The 20517-nt window shown below is 36.0% G+C and overlaps 1 protein-coding gene across 1 annotated transcript; it reads right to left on the reverse strand.

The window, feature by feature from the left end:
* Nucleotides 1-480: 480 nt before the first annotated feature.
* Osi10a (Osiris 10a) lies at nucleotides 481-6482 on the reverse strand. Its single transcript, XM_028323227.1, has 4 exons — nucleotides 6014-6482; nucleotides 5297-5481; nucleotides 4294-4566; nucleotides 481-802 (listed from the first exon to the last, which is right to left on the reverse strand). The coding sequence occupies exons 1-4, from the start codon at nucleotides 6325-6327 to the stop codon at nucleotides 579-581; spliced, it is 996 nt and encodes a 331-aa protein (XP_028179028.1). The 5' UTR covers nucleotides 6328-6482; the 3' UTR covers nucleotides 481-578.
* Nucleotides 6483-20517: the final 14035 nt, after the last annotated feature.

Consider the following 20517-nt stretch of genomic DNA (forward strand, 5'->3'; position numbering starts at 1 on the left):
ACTTTCTTCAGCACCCAAGACGGACGCGCTTCCGATGCAGTACCACGCCGTTTCGAAATAATCAGAGCATGTAATCGCACGACAATGCAGGATGCAACGCAAGTGGCACATGTGAAAATGGTATCGATACAGACATTAATGGTGACGATATGAGTGACGATAATCGGAATCTTCTACTTGCTTTCATTAATATTTGTCCACCGACAAGGTTTGGGTAGCAGGAAGGCGCTGGATGCAGGTCGCTTCCAACCGGGCGATGTGGAAATCATTGGGGGAGGTCTATGTTCAGCAGTGGACGTTCCTGATTCCTGTAGTTGAAATGATGATGATGAATTGTCGAATAAAATGTTACCGATCGAAAAATAATGAATTTAAAGTAGTTGACTAGAGAAAATCTTGCATGATAATAATGATTCTGAGGATGGACTATTTGAAAAAAAAACACGGAAACAAAACTAAAATGTTTAATTTATGGCTGTTTATAATGTTAATACAATAATTTATACACACAAACCGATCACAATTTAAATCACAAAAAATTACTACTTCCTTCTAAAACCTATTATTTAAGATACATTTTAGCCTGCGTTTATAGGTGTCCAAGCGAAATTCCGAGCATTCCTGATTTTTCCTTCGTCAATGGGTTCTTCTATTTCCTTCTTAGTTACAAAAAGCCTTTCCAATCGGTCTCGTAACTCATCAGGGGTAATAGGAGTGGCCGTGGATTGCTCTGCTGCTGACTTTTCTCTGTAGTAGTACTCTGAGTGATGTGGTCGCCTGGATGAGTAGTATCCTGATAGGCCTGTAACGATTTGAGACACAATTTTATCAGTTGGTAGATCCTTATATCTTACACAATAAAGTCCTGATTTGTTAAAATCGTCACCAGTTTTAATATTACCTACTGCCCAAATTTCGTCTACGTCATTACTGTGTATTAGTCCTTAACCAAGCAAGCATGATGGTAGTGTTAAAATTAAAATGAATTCTTAAGATTCAGGACTATTCACTTACTCACTGTCATTTGTCAACGGGGGCATTTCAACTTATCAATTTCCAAAGGAAGATGGTTTAGTGATAGAACACCGACATGAAGTCGATGACTTGACGCCTGGAAAAGTTGAAAATGTCCCCGAAACAAAACACGTCTATAAAGGAACATAAAGAACTGAATAAAAGGAGCAATAACTCAAAAATTTTGGTTTTTTATTTTGAAAAATGCCAACAAAAATTTTCAACATTTGGAATTGTAGTCTTCATAACTATTGAACTACAAAAGTGACGTTTGTTTAGTTTAATTTTTATTTTTAAAAATGAATATTCATTAGAATGTAATAAAACAATTTTATTATAATTTTTCATTGAAATAAAGGCTAAAAGAGATCATACACATATCAAATAATATTGAAAGTGAAATGATTAGAAGAAACATAAAAACTGCGCTCCTAAAAATCAGTATTTTGAGATAATGCCCTATTCATATCGAGCCTTTACCGCCATTTTAGCGCAACCGACAAAAACCAAATTTTACAGGAGAAGGTTTTTTTTAATTATCTTTAATCAGAAGTGTGCTAATAACAAGAAAAATGACATACGTTAATGATTTTTAGAGATTTAAATACATGACTGAAAATAAAACAAAAATAATGAGTATTTATACCATTTATGGCGCATACAATATTTTTGCTGTCACAGTCTATAGATATTCGGGCGTTTACGATAACATTACCTATCAAAGTTACTATGTCCAAGAAATTATAATTGTTAAAAAATAGGCATTTTAAAAGGTTTTTAAATGAAATATCCACATAATAATCAAAAATTATTTATTCATAGTAATCGTTAGGAATAATGAGATCAAATTATACCTACTAAGATTATAAAATGAAATGAGAAATTTCTTCTTGTACAAATCAATTAACACCACTCTTATTGCATCTAGAGATTGCAAATATTCGATAGTTTTCTATTTCGAATATTCGAATAATATTCAAATATTCGAATACTTTAAAAATAAAAAGCACAAAATATCAATGTTTTTATTGCTTTAGGAACTATGTTTTAACTATTTAACAATAAAGTTTTTAATACAGTTATAAAATTCTCATCATCATCATAATTTCAGCCATAGGACTTCCACTGCTGAACATAGGCCTCCCCCAATGACTTTCACAATGACCGGTTGGCACCGGCCTGTATCCAGCGCTTTACCTTTTTCTCGAAATTTGATCTTCCTAGCCGAATCGTTTGTCAGAGGTAGACATACTTGTCAATAGTCAACAGTCTCGAGAATCGAGTTCTAACCGAAACATGGACGTTGGACATAATCTTCCTTTTTTCCATTATCATCCGAAGGCCTACCTGTTGGGAGACTCGATCAAAGTCTTCGAGCATTGTGCCAAGGTCTTCATGCGATTCTGCCATGACCACAATATCGTCAGCAAACCGCAGCTGAGTGATGTATTTGCCATTAATAGGTATTTATGCCGAATCCTTTCCATTCGAGGAGCTTGAAAGCGTCTTCCAATTCAGCAGTCAACGGTTTCGGAGATATAACATCTCCCTACCTCACGCCTCGCCGCAGAAGAATCACCTTGTGCTTTGCTCCTGTACTCGGACCGACATGGTAGCGTTTCTGTACAGGCACTTCAGCACTTCGATATACCAAGAGTCGGAGAGACTGCAGCACTGCTCAAGTCTCGATCGAATCAAAGGCCTTCTCATAGTCCAAGAAGAGCACCACCACGCTTCTATTCCATGCCTCTGGCGTTGTTCCCTGAAGTAAGACGGAGTTAAAGAGTCTCTGAACGAGTTTCGGTGTTCCACCTGCGTTCAAAAGCTCCGAAGTTATGCCGTCATCACCTTGTTGGAGCCTTGTTGTTCTTTAGCTGTTTGAGAGCCTTCCTAATCTCGTATAGGCTGATATACGGGATGTCTTTGGTATAGTGTCGCGTTAACCTAGCTCTTGCGTCTGTTGCTGAGCTATTAACAGGTTGGGAGGTATATAGCTGTCCATAGATCTTTTCGATCTCACCCAAAGCCGAGGTTCTGGCTTTTGTTGACGTTACCGTCCGCCGTCTTCAGCATCAGTCAGCTGACTTTGCTCAATAGAGTTGTCTCTTTCAAGTTATTTGGAACCTTGGTTTCGCTCTATCGCCTCTTTTATACTATGTGTATCGAAGTAGCGAAAGAAACACAACTACTTAAAAATGAACAAAAAAGGTAGAAACAAGACAACTTAGTGTTCACAAATGCAGTCGGAAGCATCAATGACTAGTTTTTTTAGATGGTGATATGTATTTGATGCTTCCGACTGCATTTGCAAACACTAAGTTGTCTTTTTTCTATCTTTTCTGTTTATTTTTGTAATATTCGAATAACATGTTAATTTACCATTCGAATACTAATTTGAAATTAAAAATTCGAATATTCGATTGCAATATCTAATTGCATCAGTAAACGCCCACAGTGAAGCGCTAATGTCGCTTGCGTTAACAAGTGCGGTCGCTTGCGACAAAATGCATGTGTCGCTTACGTTAAGTTTTAGAAAAAATGTGTATTCACGATAATTTTAGCACTTGCTATAACTTTGTAACGGTTTTTTTTGGCGGGAAACACCAACAGGGATGGGTCCGTTACGGTTTGAAATACTAGTTTCGATAAAAAACGGTTTTTTGACAAAAGTGTCGCTTACGATAATTTGGCGGTAAAGGCTCGATATAGACCAACAACTGTGTGAACCCAAAACAATGGATGGTGGTGAGCTTTCTATGGGTAAGCGCAAACACTGACAAAAAAGTGATGAAAAAATGAGTTTTTAATTATACTCGTAGTCAAACCAGGGCATTTATTAGATGAATTTCAATTTTTTCTCTTGTGAACATTTGTGTTGTTTCTCTCACGGATTTTAGAGCCTTGATAAATTTTATCTTTATGGGTAAGTAGGCCAGTTAGACATGAATTACGATTTTTGTGTCTTGTTTGTAATGTTCTTTCGTGTCAAATTGAGATAAAACATTTGCCCTTAAAGTAAATACTGAAGACTGAGAAATAGGGGGACGGTTATGGATCTGATATTATGACACTAACTGATTGTCCATTTTCACCACCAATTTTCAAGTGACCCCTATGGTAACACAAAACAGGAATTTTGCTTTCATAGGGATCACTTAAAATGATGATTGATGGTAAAAATGGGCCTATGAAAGGAATGAGGAATAAGCAGTAAGGAGGGGAAAGATGAGGGCCAAACTAATGAGGAATGTAATTAATTATTACCTTTAGGTAACTTACCTCCCGAATGGTGATCATGGTGATCGTGATAAGGATGATGATCATAACTCGTATAAGAAGAGAGCTGTGGTCCAAATCCTCCATAAGATCCATAGTTCCCAAAACTAGATCCTCCACTGAATACAGTCACAGCAAGTAACGCCAATTTTGCTAGTAAAAAGGCTTTCTTGCTGGCTATCAAAAGTAGTCCTAATAATAATGGCAGTAGAGTTGACAATTGAAATTTAAAGCCAAGGAGGAAGGGAACTAGCAGGTTTCTCGCTAGAAGGCGCCCTGAAAAAACAATACGAAGGTTAGAGTTTTTTACTAAGCCTATTGTGCAAAAAATATAGTATTAAAAACACTCGTACGAGTATAAAATGAAACCTAAGTGAACAAGGGAAAACTTTCGTCAAAGCAACACCTTCTAACATAGCACAATCATTGATAGATAACTCTAATGCCAAGGTTTTCCACTAGATGTCACTGTAACTTTCAAGTTCATTGCCTTGGCAGCCTTGAACGTAGGCTTACGAGTTAATTCCTTGCTTTTTGTAGAGGTGTCGCTAAATTCGTGTTAAGGTGTTTTTATGAAATCACATTAAAATAAAATATGATTAAAGGAAATCGTAAGATATGTTAGTTGGTATATTAAGTTATGTAGACGTAATTATACTATTAAAAGTTAATTTAGAGACTGGTGTAATGAGGATAGAATGTATTTGATTTGAAACTTTCTTTAACTCTTAAATACTCGTAGAACCTCTGTAGTTAGTTATAAAACTATTGGAAAAAATCATAAAAATATTGTAAAATTAAAAAGAGTCCACCTAAATATTTTTATAAGTAATTCTAAAAAAAGTTGTATATTTTGTAAACAAATAGGAAAATTCTAACGATATAAATATGCTACCTATAGGTATCGTATCTACAATTTCATTGATATAAATAATAATTTATTCCAACAAAGTATTTAGTTCCAAAACTACATTAATATTATTAAACTCAATAGTAGTATCCAAACCCGTAGTCATCTCATGCGGCTGTTGATGATACGTCCGATCTTTGATCCTCGGATCCATGACGAATTCCAATACACCATTGGCCAAGGTTGGTCCAACCCTCATGGCCAATCCCGGGTACAACGAACTCAGGTCCCAGTACAACGACCTCTTGGAGATCAGGTTACTGGCGTCCTCCATCATGGAACTAGTGTTGGGAGAAAACGTTGGACATTGGTGATTAGAAAGCTTTGTTTGTGAAGACAAATTGGAGGAACTTGTGTGTACTGATGGTAATGCACCATTAAATAAATAAGTGGACTTAAAATTATTGAGAACGACAAAGTGAATAATTTTATAATCTTTTATTAGTAGAAGTTTGGGCGGTGACATTGTTAGATTTAGAGCATAATGAAAAAGAATTTCGCAATTTCAAGGTTGCATCAAAGTAACAGTTTTTCAGTTATTGCCTCTTATTAATTTTAATGTCACTGAATCTAAAAGTAAGCAATAAATAATTTTTTTAAGAAACTAATAGGGTTTAAGGATTTTTTTTAATGGGACAAGAGGTAAACGAGCAAACGGATCACCTAATGGTAAATGGTTACCGCCGCCCATAGACACTCACAGCCCCGGGATTGTATTTAAAACTTTATTCAAATTTTCAAAATGTATGCACACAAATTAAATGAAAATTATTACTTTAAGGTGAAAGTAGAATTGATGTAAATACAATGTACCGAAAATCCATTGGATCCTTATCAAGAAAGCTTCCTATATCTCTCGGTGTCTTTTCATCTCTGACAAACGATACTCCTGTAGCCAAACTGAAGGTGTCAGCTTCATTGAATTTACTGAGTTTCTGTAGCAGTTCTTTTCCAAAACAAACTCCAACTTCTGCTCCTCTTTGCACACTTAAACATTCATTTAACTGAGAATCTTCTACATTGTTTTCTTTAATTTCTTCCCCTTCTTGCAAATTCAATTGAATAGGTATAACTTCGATTACATTTAAAGCGATTAAAAGGAACACAATTTTGAATAATCCAGACATTTTTGGTTTTGTTATTTTGTCACACACTATAAGGATATCTTTTGCATTTCAGGAACACTTGGACACAACCGATGGAAATGAAACAAATGTTACGTATAAAACTGTAACAATGCTCCAGCTGTTTTATAGACTTTCCTGGTTATGTCTCGTTGAACTTTGCCATTGTTTTGGCAAGCTCCGTCACGGGTCTTCCCACGTCTGCCCAACAATAAGGTGAAAATTCGATGTAGATAATTTGCAATCTGTGCGAGCTATCTCTTATTTCGTACTGTTACGCCGCATTGCATAATTTTTGTAACACAAAAGATTGATTTGCATATTTAGCTCATGCAAGACTTCTGGTGGAGTAAGACCATTGTAAGTTACTCATTGTTTTCAAAAAGAGGTGATTTTAGAATGAGGGTAACACATGCCTTCAACTCTACCTGGTTATTGTTATTGAATAAACACAAACTTACTAATAATTATTAGTTGCAAATAGCGTGGCAGCAAAAGACACGTCTTCATAATAACTAAAAAAAATGTCTAAATGTGATTCCGTTACACACTACAAGTAACTGAACGTATTGTATGATCCAGCAAGGTGTTATTCGAGAACTTCATAATTTATGAAATTACAGTTAGGTAGCTCTTACTAAATCATAAATAATCTGTAAATATCAATCGTTTGATACAAACCTATAGCTCATCGCAATTTATTAAAAGCTGCTCTAAACAGCTATACAGAATTTCAAGATTGAGAAACATTAACCAAATTCAACATTAACAAAAAGGACCGTTCATTGTGGAAAGCCTTGGGGGAGGCCTTTGTCCAGCTGTGGACGTCATTTGGCTGAAACGAACGAACGAACGAACGAACCAAATTCAACAAGTCCCATTTAATAATCATGTAAATGATTCTTGCCTTCAGTATACTTTAAGTGACGTAATAATAAATAGTCATGAAAGTTTTGAAGCATTGATTTAACTCATGTCCTCAAAATTGAACTTGTTTAGAAAATCAAGACAACATGGCTTTGTCCACGCATTATGACGTTAGCCATTGAAAACAAAAACTATTATCTTTACCATTGCATAAACATTATGACTTTTACTTTTAAAAGTTTCATCTGACATAGAAACTAAGTTCGATACTGAAGCACCGCCTTCAAGAGCCTTTGACCCCTCATTGTTTTACAACCTGCTTGCTCACGAATCTCTAAAAACGTCTTAAACTTCATCAACTATGACTCTGACTTCTTCTTTACCGTTATTATTTTAAGGTTCAAGTTCATTTGCATTCGGATTCTTATCCGCGTCATATTCGACTATACTATTTGGAAGAAGTAAAGTAGTGAAAGTACGTTTTTTTAACATACGTCCGGCTTGCCTTAGTAAAAGTTTTGCCTGACGTAATATCTTTACAACTTTACAGTAAACTGTTTTCAAATTTGCCTTTTGGTGGATATAATTAAGAGCGCGATTTTTTGTTATTAAATAACAGGCTCATTACTGGAATGTAAATTATATAAATTAATGTATACGAAATATTTATTTTAGAAAAGTTTCGTTGCGTGATAATGTGCAATTACTTGCTTATTAGTGTCGTTTAAGTACATAAAATGTACATAATAATGAATTTATCTATTTTTTATTTATATTTTCTAGACAATAAAGTGATAAATAAAAAATAAACATCTTTTTTGAGTTTTTTATTCAGCTTTGCTTGTTTGTTTCACAGTTAGCAATTAATTTTTGCATTAGCACTACTCGATCGCGTTAATATGAAAAAATATGTGACAGAACAATACATGACCTCTAAGATGTTTATTAAGTTTCAGCGTTGCGAGTACATTGTTTTTTATCAACTTATAATATTGTTAGAAGCGGTTAGATCGTTCAATAATAAAAATGTTTTTGTTTTAAATAAGTCTCTTTTGAATGTTATTGGTTGCAACATTTGGTAATTTTTTTACCACTAAACAATTTAAAATATTTTTTATTTGCTATCTGCCTGTGGTTCCTCTACTTACTATAGTTTGTATGGCATTAGGAACAATGAGATAATATAATTTTCATCCGCAACTTGAAATTTAAAGTAAATTCAAATCTAATATTGCAATTAAAACAGAGGAAATGTTTACAAGTATCTAGTAAATAGGGTAAACCAGAGAGTGATTGCCCACTGGTAGTGATTGCCCGCTTTAAGAATAATATTATCAGGTGCTGACTTTGAATCACTCTAGTTAGATTTGAATTTACTAAGTAGATGGCTCCGAGATCAATGTACAGTAGATTTAAAATTTACAATAGGAAACACTAAAAAAAACAGTTATGGCGGATTTTGTCAAGACGGGTGAAAATGTTACTCAAACAAGTAAAGACTTTAACAATTTTACTAAGGACACTTGAACTGATATCAAAGAAGATAAAAAAATAAATACATATAAAATTCAATTTTTTGCGTCATCTATGTTTTGAAGTAAATGATTCTGTCTCTACCGATTCTGACTCATCAACATCAGCTCAAGAAATATTTGATAATTATGTTAATAAGGCCAAACGTAATTTATTTTGAAATTTTGAAGACTGTACTACTAGAATTTAAGTTTAATATTTTGTTTTGTTTATTTAAAGCCTATTTTGTCATTTTAAAATTGATTATTTTGTTTTAAGGTACTGGGCAATTACTGTGCTTTGATGTGGGCAATTAGTGTAAGCAATGGGCAATGACTGTACTTTTTGGAGGATTTTAAATTTATTTCAATATTTTCTAAGTTACGTAAGTTTTAACTAAAATATGTTAATATTATGTTTAACAGTTTATTGAGCTATAAGAAAAAAGTCATAAATGGTCGATAATTAAAATACTTTCTTTAATATTTCATCTCAATGTGTTTGAAATCTTTAAGTGGGCAATAGCTATACGGTTTACCCTACCAAGAATTCTGGAAAGATATCGTAACTAAAACAAAGAATGTTCTTCGAGTAATTATTACGGTTGATATAAATCTTTGTCATTGGCTTTTTTAAATTACATCCAATATTAATGCGAGGATCCAAGTACTGGCTATTGAGGACATCCATTTTTCTTTCGTCTGCCCCATGACCCGTTATTTTCTGCCATTACTCATCGGTTTGCTTTCGCTGTTTTCGCCGGAGGGCCATTGACTTTCTGTACCTCACGTGTTTTATGTAACCTCCCCCTCTTATTTCTCCCACACAACAAAAACCGATTCTCTCTGACATTCAACAATCAACGGTTCACTAATTTTTACTTCTTATTCCAAAGGTTTTACAGCCCAATATTGCATGTCACTCATTTACCCGTACGTATCAACTTCACGAGTGGTCACTGCGTCTTCAGATCTTGTACCTTCTTCAGATGAGTGACGATGGTTAATACACTTTACACCTCCGTTATAAAGTTGAGAATTACTTGATTACTTAATTCGAAGACTTGTGCGCGCCGGTTCTTTAGGCAACTTGTCTTTTGCGGCTTCAGAAGTTACCCTTCGATTAACAACACCTGTGTGACGTGGTAATAAGGTAGAGTTTCGCTTAAACGTCAGTTTTAGAGGTGTGTAGTAACATTTATGTTTTAAAGGAAAAGCGTCTGTTGAAAACCGGACACAGGAACGCATGTGAAGAGAACTTTCTTTCATTTTTTACGAAAGGATGTCGTAGGTGCGTTTGACCTACATATTTTTGGATGACGTAATAAGAATGCCTACTGACGCGTAGCTTCAAAAGAATGTTATTGTGCCTTCCAGACGTCATTTGAAGACGGCTTTTGGTCATTGACCCAATAAAAGGAAAGGTAGAAATAACAAAATGAAGTCGTTATATTATTTTGATTGCAACATTTCGTGAAAATTCTTCCTAGTCAATTCTTTATTCGGCTGACAACTAAATCCGGTAACTGTTTAAGTGTTAATTAACGCTAGTAAAGATATTAAAATAAGCATTATATTGTTATTTTCGTTCAAAAATTAGATATCAAATTGAATTCTCGAAAAATCCAATAGTATAGAAGTACAAATTAAAAATAAAAGAAAGTGTGTACTTTGGAACATAAAATTAAATTCCAAATGAGCAATATTTTTATAATTGCTAGTTTTAATTGCGATTTGTTAAGTTCTAATAAAATAAAAAATGCTGAAAATTACCAACAGTTTCAAGATAAAAATACTGTATTAGCTAAATATTGTTGATCTGTTAGTTTAACTACTGGATTACAACACGAATTGCAGGTTCGTATCCCGCTAGGAGCAAATTCTTTTCAAATATTACATTATTTACTTCAGTTATAAATCTCTGACTAATTAGCAATTATTAATGATCTTTGAAATTAGGTCAATCACCATTAATCCATAATTTTTAAGTGACCCCTATGGTAACACTTTTTGTTTTCATAGGGGTCACTTAAAATTAGGGATTGATGGTGAAAACGGGCATTAGTGTGCTTGCTATCAGTATGGAACGGATTAAAATACGTATGATAATATAATATTATCTTAAAAATATGTATGTTATTCTGTTAAGAAACGTAGTACCTATATCATGCTGTAGCATAATTATTCTACGTCATTCATTCACAACTTCGAGTTATAGTTTCCGGTAGTTGAGTGTATAACTTGACTCATATCTTCTTGTCACTCCACCTTTCACTTGAGATATGAATAAAAACAGTAGTAAAACGAGTATTTTTCGTTATGCATATCTTGTTATAGAGAACAATAATTCTTTAACAATAGATTTTCAATTAAATAGACAAATTAGTATAAACAGGAGTAGCTAAGCTAAGCTACGAGTACAATAAAGAAAGAAAAATAGTACATACTATTTGGGATATGAGTACAAGAGCATTGTAAGACATTGCATAAGTAAAACGTTGCTTCCAAAGCGTAGTTTTTGATTTATGCGAGTAGAAATTCACAGCCTCTGCATCACCAATATTAAGTCGTCAACCTATACCATACCTACATAGTAAAATAAGAAAGTGATATCTAGTTTCTGTGACAGGATGTAGACATTACGTAAAATATTCTCACGTGCCCACAAATTTTAGTACTATGTTAGATAATTAGTGATTCTCAGATTTCATTAACCATCGTGTTTGTATAATCACGAGAAAACAGGTGTTGCTTACGTAAAACGGGAATCCTGATTTCAGTTAAGCGTTTGACTTTACCGCCATTCATGTTTAACTTAGTCTTATGCAATACCAAATCGATTTGTGATCTAATGAATGGACGTCTGTAAATCGCCAGACTGTCTGTTGCCAGCTGCCGAAATGTATACTGGTTTTGTTGCGCAACCGATATGAGGTGTCCTACAAGGCAGTATTTTGGTACTACCACTATTTCTAATTCAGAAAAGTGTTACGTTTGATGTGAAGATAAGTAAATTATTAACACTGTGACTAATTTTCATCTATCAAAGCGGGAAATCGCTGTGATCACGCACGTCTGCGAGAGAGTAACGTGAGCAAACAATAGGCCGATGCATAAAGGTTGCCGCACATCAGGTTATTTTTGGCACAGGTTAACTTGAAACGAGCGTGTAAAAATGTTACATGAATCTCATAATTCAATGAAATAAGATAGATGTGAATCAATTGTCAATATTTGGCTATTTTTAGCACGGGTTTCGATACTTTGAATCTATTATTGTTAAGAACAATAGCAACTGCAACATTAAGCGTTTTCTTCGCTACAACCTTTTAATTAAGAATTTTTCTAAAATAATAAGGGTCTGCTGCCCACGCCAGTCCACTGCTGGCACTTAGTAAGTATGTATTTTTTTCTGATTTATCTGTTTAAATAATTATGCATCTTTATCCGATCTTTAGGATTTTTTCTTTGAATAGCATATTCCTTATCCAAAAAACCGTTAGAAGAGAATACAAAGATACGAAGTTACCATTGGTGAACTTGTGTTACATTACAACGCAACACTTCAATGTACAGACACCTCAAGACTAACACGGATACAATCACAACCGGAACAAAACCAACTAGGCTCAACGGTGTGTTTCTATTTCTCTTCAGCGTCAATAATGCCACGATTCTTATTTATCGATAATTAAAGTTAATGAAGCACTTCCATTTTAGATTACTTTTATTCTATATAAACGGTTGATGTGGGAAAATGGTAATTTTATAATTTTTATGTGTGACTCTGCTTTGATTTACATTCATGACCAAAATTAGTGAACTGATATTTTGGGATAAAAAAAAATTGTAGTGGCTGAAGCTCGTACTAAAATTTTAGCTTGAAGCAGATGGCTCAGTTATTCTGTCTATCGTATTGCATGATGTTGGGTTCATATAGCGTAAATGACTGTAATATTCATTAAATGTAGACCTTTTTGAAAAAAACCTATCACACTATCCTAATCAATAAAGTATTATAGATGGAAATCATATCACGCATTTCTCTCTACGCCGTCGTTAAAGCATTCATTGACTGGACTATAATTAAATTCGAGTAGGTATTATTTAGATATTACGCATGATTGCGAGAACTTTTCTGAAAATGCTATCTCAAATTTTAAGTTAAAATCTTCATTTCTGTCTTTAGCTAGACAATGATACCGTGGTGAAATCCGGTAAATTGTTATGCAGCTCTAATTCGTAGGCTGAGTTGAACCACCTAACTTTGACCGTAAGTATAACGATAACCTGTGCTTTTTGTATGGAGTTTGACAGATTTTTGACGTTTGTCAAAGTTAAAGTAAGATGGTGCAACCCAGCCTAAGCGGTGTGTGTTTAGCCGGTTGCTAGGTCTAAAGCTGTCAATTGACATTGACAGCTGACATGTTTAGATAGGATGTGAGACGCGCGTGCGGCGTATGATGCCAATTAATGTTTGTAAAGCATTATTTTAGATAATTATGAAAGTATTAGCAAGTTAAGTTGGATATTGTGTTTAATTTATCAAATTGCAGCCTGTATTCTTCAATCGTGTTATTGCCGAGTAGATTTTTTCACCAATGTCAGTTTTTTTTAGGTCCCGCTAACTGCTCGTGCTAAGCTAAATGTGCTTGTGTAACGAGTGGGTTCGCCACAATAGTCACGCGGCGGGGTTCGATCCCGCGTTCCTTGGATCTCGATTCGGCTAGTCCGTCACCGAGACTACTGGGTTGTTGTCACTTCAGAACTTTACATGTCATTTATTTATTTACTACGTTCGTTCGTTTCGCCAAATGACTTCCACTGCTGGACAAAGGCCTCCTCCAAGGTTTCCCACAATGAACGGTCCTGCGCTGCCCGCATCCAGGCTCTTTCCGCGACCTTTGCCAGATCGTCGGTCCACCTAGTAGGAGGCCTGCCCACGCTACGTCTTCCAGCCCGTGGTCGCCACTTAAGAACGTTCCTGTCCCAACGGCCATCGTCTCTATGAGCTATGTGCCCCGCCCACTGCCACTTGATTTTTAGCAATTCTGCGAGCTGTCGGTTATTTACTACGTAGTTATGAATATTCTTACAATGTTCTTCAATTTATTACTGTCGTTTCTTAAATTTTCTTTACCAACAACCATTAATTTAAAAGCAGTAAAAATGTCATCAGTAATTAATCATGCAAGCTCGTTAGCTGTCAATAAAAAAGATTCTAGGAGTATAGATTAAATATGAATAATACATTCATTATATTGTAAAACCGTTGTTGAGACTTAATGTGTAGTAAGTGAAAATAAATTTGCTCATATTCATAAGCCAAGACTGTTTTGGAATAATTGTCGCATGGCTTAAGACCCTAGTCCTCAATTAAAGTAGTTCTTGCTATTTTTATGAGCTCCACATGTTCCATGTGCTTTAATAGGTACACAGTCTAATAAAAGACTGAATCAGTTTGGTGGATCTCCAGCTTTTTTTTTCAATTAATAGCAACCATCTTCTTTAAATGGCTCTTAAGTGTGTATTGTACCCATCAGCCAGAGTAAAGGTAATACATATTTTATAGGGCTGTCGTCGACAGAAGGGCTACACACTAAAACCTGACGTTGCCCTAGGTAGCCATGTGAGTTTAACTGATATGGTCAGGATATCACCATCCGCAGTAATTTCAAGTATTCGCTCGATTTCCCCCTCGTCGTTTGGCTTGCTTTACGAGGATCAAGCGCTATCCATATTGAGACGACAATTTCTACGCTGAATACGTCACACTATCATCATCGTTTATTTTCAGCCATAAGACTGTCCACTGCTGAACATAGCCCGCCCTCAATGATTTCCATAATGACCCGTTGATAGCAGCCTGCATCCAGCGTCTTCCTGCTACCCTTATGAGATCGTTGGTCCACCTTGTGCCAGTCTGACGCCTAACACTGTATAACCTGCTGCGAGAAATGTTCCTGCAAAATATTTAGTGCTGACAAAAACCGTAACAAATCCGTTGGGTACGCGGATAGCTGATAAATGTTCAGCAGTGGATGACTAAAGACTCAAATTATGATGAACAGTTATTTGGATTAGCAGGAAAAAAGATACAGTTCTACGGACCATGAAAAATGGTAGGTGTTCTGATATATTACTTTGCGCATGATTGGTTTCTTATTTTATTTTTGATAAAACCTTTGGATTACTGGACTTGTGGGTGCCAGTATGTATTTGTAAAGCAATCTAATATTGCTATTATTTTCAGATTTTAACTTAAACATTATAAGCCTCGTGCCCAATCGTTTAAGGGCCAATTTTTCAACCGTCGGATAACTGTTAACTAGTAAGTTTGGCACATTGAAAGTTTCAGTATAATGGGAATTATGCCAAAATGATATCTTATCATGATGATGAAAAAAGATATCTGACGATTGCAAAATCAGCCTTAAGTAAATTATACATTTAATTTAACAAATTATACAACACATGCCCATTAATTCAGGTAACCGGAGCTAATCGTCTGATCGTCACTTACCATCAGGTGAGATACAGGTCAAGAGCTTCCTCGTTGTGGATAAAAAAAAAAAAAAAGTAAGCGGCTATGCAAAATTACTAAAAGAAACCATCAGAAATTAATTTCATGTAAATCTAACACATTTTTACCATCATCATCATCACTTGTCAACATCATTTTTACCAGATCAATTAGGTTCCACTTCAAAAGCATTAAATCCTTTATTCTCAGAAGCATGCAAGCGGTTTCAATTTTGAACTTATTACAAAACACAATCTGGGGTATAAATACGGTCCCGTCTAGCCAACAAGAGGCGTTTTTTTCGCCTCATCTAACTTGTAAACGCGATCATGTAGCGTGATCGTCCCACATTCAAACAACGGCACCGTATCATACTGCTGTTAGAACGTTATCATAGCGGTATCGAGAAAAATAATTTACTTAGCGAATATAATGCGTATAACGTACGCGCAAGAGTGGATCGGGTATGATATGCTTGTAAGATAGAAATGTCAGATCCTCGGTATGAATACGGGTGATTTGGAATTTTGTTCATTATGACCGCCGCCTCTGTGGTAAGACCACCTGCTTCAGATGCAGAGGTCCCGGGTTCGATTCCCAGTGGGGGCAGATTTTTCTGTTCGGTTTGGTTGGTGGTAGGGCTTGTTCTAAGTCCGCCTGGCTAGCTACCACCATCTTACCTAAGTCTGTCGCCATAACAACAATGTTAACAGCATTGTTGTGTTGCGACAGTTAGAGGTAAGATAGCCAGTTCCTCCGTGGTTGAGGATTCCGGGTGAAGCTCGCTTCCACCTTCGGTCTGATCATCACCCAACATCAGGTGAGATACAGGCCAAGAGCTTCCTCGTTGAGGATAAAAAATAGAAAATATAAACCTACTGCATCTCTCCAATACTCGAAATCATCTCATTGATCTCTGGAGGGCGACTGATGATAGGTACTAGCTTACTTACTACAATTCCTTGACCCTACACGCTCGTGTTACAGTCTTAATCAATCCAGGGTCAATTGCTTCTCTTCGAAGCCAATGTAAGTGACAACTTGATAATTGTATCTTTGGGATGAAACGGGGGTTTGATATAGTAACATTGAGCATGTGCAATTACAAAACAGAAAATTAAGTGCAGAATTTACATGAGCATGACCGTGCCATAACTGCCTCTAGATCTAGACTACCTGTCTCACATGTCATACGTACCGGGTTCAATCCCAAAATGTGATGAAGCAAGTGCAGTTTTTTTGAAAATTCTCTATGTTGATTGAAACCTACAACTTAGTTAGAACGAAGAACAAGTGCCAAAGTCTCAGCAGTTTCCAAAGTAATAATTTTGTACGACTAATGACCCACAGTCATCATCACCCTAAAATTTAGGGTGATTTAGGGCCTAAATCATCCTTATGTAAAAGATGAGCACGCTCAAGCTGTAATTCTTGGTTCAGAAACTGTCACAAACGTTTTTCATCCTGATAGAGTAAAGACCACTAGGATGTAACACGTTTGTGTCTGATTGATTTATCAGAATATTTACTGAATCCTTTGTATGTGATTCGAGCTCAAAAACAGATAATAATGTAACGTTTGTAGGACCTTCAGAACCAAAGAGTATCAACTCTCTAGTTAGTACCTATACAACATTATAAGCATGATGTAAGAGATCTTGGACTGTGCATTTTGTTCAAAAATAACCCCTATTGCCACCACATAACTCCTCAGTGTTTGATGAGACGTCGATACAAAATTTGTCGTGATCACAATGTCGATTAATATGGCACTTATTTTGCGTGTATTTAATCGATCGCGTTTTTCTCTTGGTTTTCTTGATATTGAAATGAAGAGTTTTTCTTTGGGGTGTATGACATCATTCATGTGTGTGAAAGTCGCTCATTGGACTATAAGTGGTGATTAGGTTTTTGTATGAGCATTGGCTTTGATATGGATGGAAAATTAATGGTCAGTGCGTTCGTTTCAGCCGAATGACGTTCACTGCTGGACAAAGGCCTCCTCCCCTAAGGATGATAAGTGAAAATATACACTAAAATATTACGCAAACTTTTAGGACTAGGGATTAAGTACTCTGCTGTCTGTTTTTAGGTTTCCGTAGTCCTGACAAGGAACCCTTATAGTTTCGATATGTCTGGCTGTCTGTCTGTCCGAGGTTTTGCTTGGAAACTAGCTAATCCGTCACATTATAGCACATAGCACGCAGGGCACGTAGCACGCACAACTGGGATGGGGCAGTAAGGTTCCGGAGTTGAGGCTACGTATCGGTCAAGAGCACCGTAAGACGTCAAATAATCCACCTTATGGGTTGACAGCTTACACTGAAGACCTCATACAGGTAGTAGGAAATCGCTAAATGCGCTACAAACCGGCTAATTTGGAAATCATTGGGAGCTAGAGGCCTATGTTTAGCAGTGTGTGTCTTAAGGCTGAAATAATGATGATGATGATTGTAGGACTGTTATTAAATTTCATTAAGTTCAGTTCATTTCAGCCAAATAACGTCCACTGCTGGACAAAGGCCTACCCCAAGGATTTCCATAATACTCGTAACTCGTAATAAAATGAAATGAAATTAAAAATAAAGCGGGTTCCCCGTAATTTTATTGTATAAAAAGGTGTTTTTTATATTTTTTTGGTTTTGTTTCATTTAAAGTAAAAGTAAAATAATTAACTGTTATTGACCGACGCGCATTTGCCAAGTTTTTATTTTTTGCTCAATAATAAAGATGAAATAATTTTGTATTGTCATAAACGTTTAAATCTATTTTCATGAATGAGTAACTTTCAGTATTCAATAGTGAAATTGAAAAACAAAATATCTATTGTTAGTAATTTTATTTACTATCGCACGTTGATTTATTTTATTCTCTTAAATATCGTAGTAGATTTTATAAATGGTGATCTTATAGATTATTTTTTTATCTTAAAAATCTCCCCAACCCGTCTGGCCAGCGTGAGGAGTGTACTTAGGTCAAATCCTTCATTTTTCCCTGGTAATTACAGAGGGTCGTGGTCTTGCAATGGAGACAGAATGATTGAACTGACTTTACATTCCACCAGCTCACATTAAACGTTTCGATGACTCTTTTATAATGCGAACAGCTAGGGACTGGAATTCGCTGCCTGCTGCTGTCTTTCCCGAAGACTATAATCCGGGCATTTTCAAGGCGAGAGTCAATAGGCACTTACACAGGGCAGATTATGTACCATCCTAGACTGCATCTCAATTAGCACCAGGTGCGATTGCGGTCAAATACCTACCTGCGTTGTTAAGCATAAAAGATCATAGACTCGTAACTGTTTGAAGACTATTGAACGAACGAACGAATAAATTATTATTTTGTAATTCGTAGGAATGAAGGTAGATAATGCCGCGGTCTAAGACTAGTCCAAAATAAATATTAAAACCCGATCAAATGCATAAAATTTTTTGATATCACGCTTTCTCTACATGCTGTTTTGTAAATAACAATTACCTACTTTCATTGATTTGCAATTCCGAATAGTGTTTATTACCGTTTTTTAGCAAATCAAATCTATACTTATAATAAATCTGTAGAGAGGTCAATTCTGTACATGAAATATATTTTCAAAATAACTATCAGGGGGTGATTAGTGATCGATACTGATGCCAAAAATGCAATCAGTAAAATTTTTGTCTGTCTGTCTGTCTGTCTGTCTGTCTGTATGTTCCTTATAGAAACAAAAACTACTCGACGGATTTTAATGAAACTTGGTACAATTATTCTTCATACTCCTGGGCAGGTTATAGGATACTTAGGAATTCCCACGGGAACGGGCATTAGCGGGAAAATCCTTTTGTATGAAAAATCTAAACCGCTTAAGTTAGACGCTTGAAATTTGGTATGTAGGTCCCTTAGTAAACTTAAAGCTTAGTTACAACAGGATATTGCGAAATTCCAACGGGAACGGGAGTTAGCGGGAAAAAACATTTGTATGAAAAAATCTAAACCGCGTAAGATAGATGAAGGGGGTAAAACGGGATCCACGCGTACGAAGTCGCGGGCGGCCGCTAGTAGTCCATATTCTTAATATTTATTATACACACTGTTCCCTATACCTGGCTGGATGACATCACAAGTAAGTACTAATCCGTTTTGGTTAATTTTGGTATGGAGAGATAGACCCACAAAAATGACAGCAGGTAGGTACATTTTATTGCTATTAAACTTAATCTTAAAGTGAGAAAATAAAAGATAAAAGCTTTTATATAATTTTTCTTAAGTTTTATTACCAGATAGATTTTTGTCGAGAAGAGTGACAAACCGTTCTATGACAGACCTCCACGCGGGTAAAATCGTGGGCAGAAGCCTTTATGTATTATTATGCTATGTACCTACTTAGATAAAAGTTTATTTCTCAAGGACTCTGCCTGCATTATCGATTTACCACATTGAACTTGTAAAGTATAAATAAGTAATACGTACGTCTTAAATAAATAAATAAAATTAAATAAATTATGCTAGACTGTTGGCTACAANTGCAGCGCTTCGAGACAAACATAATATGGCAAGCGTTGAGAAGAAACGGCGCGCCGGAACAAACTCAGTCACCACTAAGTAGTTGCTAGTAGTTAGCGAACGTCACACACAAAGGTCACACACCTGTGCGCGGGGCACATTAGCACATAGCAGAACTGGCGCCCGATGGGGCAGCGGTTCAGTGCCCCGATTGCGCTAAATATTTTCAACAACTGCTACGCGACTGGAATACGAACGAACATCAGCTGTTTTGACAAATCCGTATCGCGCAGTCGTTTTGACAGCTAGTTCAAACGAAGTTGTAACGTAATCGGATTGCAACTGCGCTTTTGAATAAAACCAGAGCCCCGATTACGGTAACTTTTAACGTCAACAATCCAGACACGCTTCTCGATTCTGCCATACGATTGGTCGTTCAACAGCGTACGTCAGCTGTTTTGACCAATCGTATTGCAGAATCAGAAACGCGTCTGGATTGTAGACGTTAAAAGTTACCGTAATCGGGGCTCTGAGCCCCGATTACGGTAACTTTTAACGTTTCCAATCCAGACACGCTTCTCGATTCTGCGATACGATTGGTCGTTCAACAGCGTACGTCAGCTGTTAGCGCGTACCGTAATCGGGGCTCTGACAGAAAGCTACTTTTTCTCACACGCAAGTCAAAGGCTTCACGAATATATTCTATGTTTTAGTTTAAAAATAAGATAATTATTCGGACTTTTAATGAAAAGTGCATAAATCCGTTGTTTCGTCTTTGTTTACGCGTGAACTTTACCGCGCTACCAA

Source organism: Ostrinia furnacalis, unplaced genomic scaffold (genome assembly GCF_004193835.3).
Source record: "Ostrinia furnacalis isolate ACB-3 unplaced genomic scaffold, ASM419383v2 OfSCF0629, whole genome shotgun sequence".
NCBI classification, from domain to species: Eukaryota; Metazoa; Arthropoda; class Insecta; order Lepidoptera; family Crambidae; genus Ostrinia; species Ostrinia furnacalis.

What these genes read in the sequence shown, in the direction of transcription:
- Osi10a (XM_028323227.1), bottom strand. Translation starts at nt 6,327, where the DNA reads ATGTCTGGATTATTCAAAATTGTGTTCCTTTTAATCGCTTTAAATGTA. An exon ending in AAGGATCCAATGGATTTTCG is followed by an intron (nt 5,482 to 6,013) that starts GTACATTGTATT and finishes TCCCAACACTAG; the next exon opens with TTCCATGATGGAGGACGCCA. An exon ending in CCATGATCACCATTCGGGAG is followed by an intron (nt 803 to 4,293) that starts GTAAGTTACCTA and finishes AAATCGTTACAG; the next exon opens with GCCTATCAGGATACTACTCA.